We start from the raw sequence: 5121 nt of genomic DNA on the forward strand, positions 1-5121 counted from the left end.
GAGGAAGTGATGCACTGTATTTTTGGGGCCTGGGGGGGGGGGGGCAACAGTGGGAGGGCTTCTAGTGTCCTGGCCCCACTGGTGGACCTCCTGATGGCACCTGGTATTTTTGGCCACTGTGTGACAGAATGTCGGACTAGATGGGCCATTGGCCTAATCCAACATTGGCTTCTCTTATGTTCTTATGTCTCCCTCAGGGAACTCTTGTTGCACACTCAGGGTTAGAAGTTGGACTACTCTCTATTACAACAAGAGTCCATGTGAAAGTATTAAAATATTATAAGCAACTTGACAGTATTTCCAAAGACCATTTAATAAAATAATTGTTTTTGGCACTACAAGGAAGGGAATCAGTGGTCCAATTTGCTGTCCCCTATCCTGCCAACCTAGCAGTTCGAAAGCAAGAAATTGCAAGTCGATAAATAGGTATCACTTCGGTGGGAAGGTAACAGTGTTCTGTGCGCCTCGGCATCTAGTCATGCCAGCCACATGACCATGGAAACGTTTTTGGACAGCACTGGCTCTTCGGCTTGAAAACGGAGATGAGCACTGCAACCCTAGAAACAGATTCGACTGGCTTTCGAGCAAGGGAAACCTTTACCGTTACCTTTACTATTCTGCAGTTATGTTCCTTGCCCGCTTTAAAGGCTGTAAAGCCTTGGGACTCAAGCAAAATTCATAAATGGCTTGTTGAAAAAGATGCCCTTCATGACATCCATATGGCCTGACAATCCAAATTCTCTCTGTGATATCCTCGGAGTAAGAAGAACAAATTCATCTCTTGTTACTCAGCTGACCTTTCTAATGTTACATTAAGAAAGGCATTTACCAGTACACATGTTCAAACTATGCCTTCTGAGTATTTACAGGGCAGATTTTAAAAACTACCTGTGGAACAATGCCTTTGCCCTTGTGGTCTTAATCAGGAGGAAGATATAGCACACTACATTCTACATTTCCCCATCTATGGGTCCACTTGAAACAAACTGCTGAATCAACTTCTTGTAAACTTTTTCAGCTCAGATGAGTAATATATTAATTTTTAATTGGCTGATTCTATCCCTTTTGTTACACTCAAAGTGGCTACTTTTATCTTTTTTATCAATAAATATAAGTAATAAATTAGTATCTGCTAATTCTGCAAGAATTTTAGCTAAATTGTAATTCCAGGTTATTTTACGGATTTTTTTTCTGTTACATTTATTTCTTACCATCTTAGTTTTAAACTTTTTAAGTTCTATCCTGTTACGTAGACATGTTTTAACCCTTCTGTTGTGGAGGGTGCACTGTTATATGTTGGTGTATATGCTGGGATGTTATGGCCTATGACTGCAACAGTAACAATGAACTTCTAGAATAAACAAGCATAAGCTTCTTTGTCTCACAGACACTTAAGAGTGCAAAGGCAGGAACATTCACACAAGTTTCAATATCCCCCCTTTCCCATTTGACAGGGATCACCCCCCTCCCTTCCTAGGAGATATTTCCCTCAGGCTTGAATGGGGATGCTTCTTGAGTTTCTCACTCCTTTAGCTTTCCTTCCTAGTCCACTGTCATTTTTCAACTCTCGTTCTTAACTGACACTCTCAACTGTAGAATTTTATTTGAATACCCTGTCACTCAAGGTTCTCAGACCATGTTTAAGCAGTAACCATTTACTGTTCATCACATCATATAATAAAATTGTAATAAAATTGGATGACAGTGTTAGAAAATAATATAATAAAACAAAACAGTAGAAGGCCTGACATAAGAAGTAAAACCACAAAATGCATGCAAAATGCATGCAGTAAACATTGCCATATACTAGAACCCCCATATCTATGTAAAAGCACCCTCTTAAACCCTCTGCAAAAATATCTGCTTGAGATCCTGGCAAGCTCCTGTAATTCAAAGCAGGAAACGGCAGAATAGCAGTGTAGTCCTAAACAGAGTATAACACCCTTTGTAAGATCACTGACATCAATGTACGTAGCCGTTGGGAGGGCGGGGTATAAATAAAATAAATAAATAAAAATTGAAGCTGTCCATTCTTGTAGCCGCCGTCACCTCCTGTAGAAGGATACAACTTTGCTTAGAAGGGCACATTACATGGTGAGATTCAGTGTAAGTTCAAGATCACAGTATCTTTGGGACTATAGATCATTTACATTTCAGACTGCTCTCTTACTCTAAAAGCTACCTTTAAAAATAGCGAGCAGAGAATGCTGATAGAAGCTTTCTCCCAGCTGTGCTAGTTTTTTTTATTCATATGAAGTTCTATATGCAAATGAGCATTCAAAGATAGAATTTGCTGCCTGCAGTCTGAAGTGGCATGTTCCATTCTAACACATTAGTCTTTAGCGGGGTAAAAGCAGGAGTATAGAACAAGGAATTCTGTAATCTGTAGCACCATAAATACTGTTTAATTGTAGCATACACTTTTATGGGCTAGGTGCATGAAGTGAAGATTCAATGTGTAGAGAGATATGAACAAACAGGAAGAAAAAGATTGTTAACTGTGGGGTCTTTAAGGTGCTACAAGTCATTTTTTGGTAGACTAACACAGCTGCCCCAGTGACTGATTTAATCTGAGTACAACATTTGCTTTCTTGTTTTGGTTCAAAAGGCTTGTCCTTTGAAGTCTCCAAATTATACACCCTCACCAACCACCGTAATTATGTCAGTAGGTATCATGGTCAGAACATAAGACTTGTAAATGAGAGACCCAGGTTCAAATCCCCACCATGCCATGAAACGCACTGGGTGATCTTGTGGTGGTCACAGTCTGTCAACGTAAACTTCCGCACAAGGTTGCAGTAAGAGGGGAGAACTATATAAGACATCCCAAATTCCTTGGAAGAAGGATGGGATGAAAACATTGAAGAAAACAAACGATCTTTGTGTGAGGGAGGGGGTATAAAATCTGTTTCTGAACACAGCTTTTTAAAGTGGTCTAACTTTAAGCGATTCACAGTTAACCTCGGTATACACAATATACACAGATTAGCAGTCTAAGAATGAACTACCAGTTGATGCTCTAATCTGAAGGAACTAAAATCAGAACAAAGAGGGAAGATTATGCACATGGATTATTCTCCATAAATCATCTTCTTAAACGCGAGGCATTACAAACACTTAACCTCTTTGGTCATTTGCACAGTGTCAGCGTATCTGACCGAATCCAGTACACACACAGACCAGACGTCATCTCGAAAAGCGGCTCGTTGAGCCATTCACACTCGTGCCTCCGGTACCTCCAGCAGGGCGATAGCACCGGTGAAATCTCGCTGGGTCAGCAACTCCTCCAGTTGTGGGATCCGCTTGCCTTTCTTTTTGCGCTTGTCTCCAAGCTGCGGGCCGCCCCCTACGGCGGGTTTGAGCCTCGAAAGCATCTGTAAAGTAGTAAGAGACAGCGCGGTTAAGTTTGAGGCATCTGGGACTCCCCCAACCGCTCCTGGTCTCGGAAGAAATAGCCCTTCCCTACTCGCCCCTTCTTCTGCCTTCCCGGCCCCTCCTCACCATCTTGCCCACAGGCCTAATCCACGGCGGCGCCGCTGCTGTTACTGCCGCCGCCGCCGCCGCCGCCGCCGCCTTTCTGTTTCACCAAGGTCTCTGTTGCCTTAGCAACCAGGCGGGCGGGGGGGGTAGTTAAGGAGAGGGAACCGAGGGAGCGAAGCGCTAAATAATGACCGGCAGCAACTGTCATCCATACTCACAGTTCCGTTGCCGATTCCACGCCAGGCCCTTTTTTAAAAAAGAAAACAAAACAAGGAATTCGATCACATTGACGATGCAGTAGGGGCGGGGACACCGCATTATTTTGGCAGCGAGGAGAAAGTAGAGGCCTAGTTCGGCAGAGAGTGGACGTCTAGCCCTCTTCAGGCCACATTTTTCAATAAGCAAAAAACCTAGGACAAGATGTAAAGTTGGAGCCTTGTAAGCACTGGCAAGCTTCGCTGCAAAAGGCATGTGTGTGTACTGGGCGTGCCTGGGGCAGTCTTGGGATTGTTCGTTTTTTTCTTTTTTTTTTAAGCCCCCAAAGGGGGATTTTTTAATTTTTTTTTACAATTACCAAAAACTACTACAGAAAAACAGGGAAGGGACTACATATACGGGACAAAGAAAAAGAAACCCACATCTAACTAAAACCCCAAGAAAGAAGATCTTCATTAGCTGAGTTACATTTATCCTTCTTCTCTATTTAGCATTGAACACACTGAGTCATTGTTAACAATATCTTTTCTTTTCTATGTTTTCCTCCCCTCCCTGTCTAGCCACAAATCCCTCCCCAGCCATCTCTCTTCATCATCTTCTCAGGCACAATTCAGAGTCCTTCAGCCTTTACTTCTCTCTTCCACACCTTTTCCGAAGTTTGTAAGGACTTTTTGGGGCAGCCGCTCCCTTTTTATCCAGTGAGTCCTCTCCGGAAGATTCAGAGTCCAGCTCGCCACTAGACTTGCTGTCCTCTTCTTTTTGTTCCTCCTCTGTTGTCCCCAGCTGAATCTTCAAAAATTCTTTTGCTTTTAAGGCAGAATCAATCTTCTCCTTTTTATCTTTCATCTTGAAGGTGACTCCTTCCGGATACAGCCATTTATATCCAATTTGATTGGTCTGAAGAAAAAGCACCAGTTCCTTGTACTTCTTTCTACACTTGCCTCACTTCAAATGGAATATCCTTGAGTGTTCTGATCACACTTTCTCCCACTTTCAAGGGAGTTCCAGACACCGCTTTCAGGATTGCATCCCTCACATGTCTCTTAGAGAATCTTATAACAATTTCCCCAGGCTGATTATTCTTTTTTATATATCCAGAATATGATCTATAGACCACATCCATTTCGTTTATAGTTGCAGTCACCTCCTTTATTTTTTTAGCATCCTGTTTCATGACTTGAATCATATCTCCTATCTGCGTTTGAGTTGCAGTGATGCCTTCTGTCACCTTTGCCATCTGTTCTTTAAAAGTATTCAGCTGCTCCAGCAGAGGATGCATGCATTCAGCTACAGCTTTAGCTGTCTCGCTAGCTCACACTAACTCAGCTTAGAGGGAACACTGGCCACAAGGTATAGATAGGAGCTCTCGGTCTGGGCAAGTGATGCTCTGTATTCTTGGTGCTTGGAGGGGAAACAGTGGAAGGG

At 42.7% G+C, this 5121-nt stretch overlaps 1 protein-coding gene across 1 annotated transcript in view; it reads right to left on the reverse strand.

The window, feature by feature from the left end:
* The window catches only part of TTC26 (tetratricopeptide repeat domain 26), a 46407-nt gene extending 42834 nt beyond the window's left edge, over nucleotides 1–3573 (reverse strand). The window contains exons 1-2 of the mRNA XM_015420695.1: nucleotides 3502–3573; nucleotides 3237–3374 (exon numbers count right to left, since the gene is read on the reverse strand). Coding sequence (XP_015276181.1) covers nucleotides 3237–3374; nucleotides 3502–3504 — 141 coding nt within the window. The 5' untranslated portion in view covers nucleotides 3505–3573. The remainder of the gene's footprint in view (nucleotides 1–3236; nucleotides 3375–3501) is intronic.
* Nucleotides 3574–5121: the final 1548 nt, after the last annotated feature.

Source organism: Gekko japonicus, unplaced genomic scaffold (assembly GCF_001447785.1).
Source record: "Gekko japonicus isolate JY-2015 unplaced genomic scaffold, Gekko_japonicus_V1.1 scaffold1291, whole genome shotgun sequence".
Lineage (NCBI taxonomy): Eukaryota > Metazoa > Chordata > Lepidosauria > Squamata > Gekkonidae > Gekko > Gekko japonicus.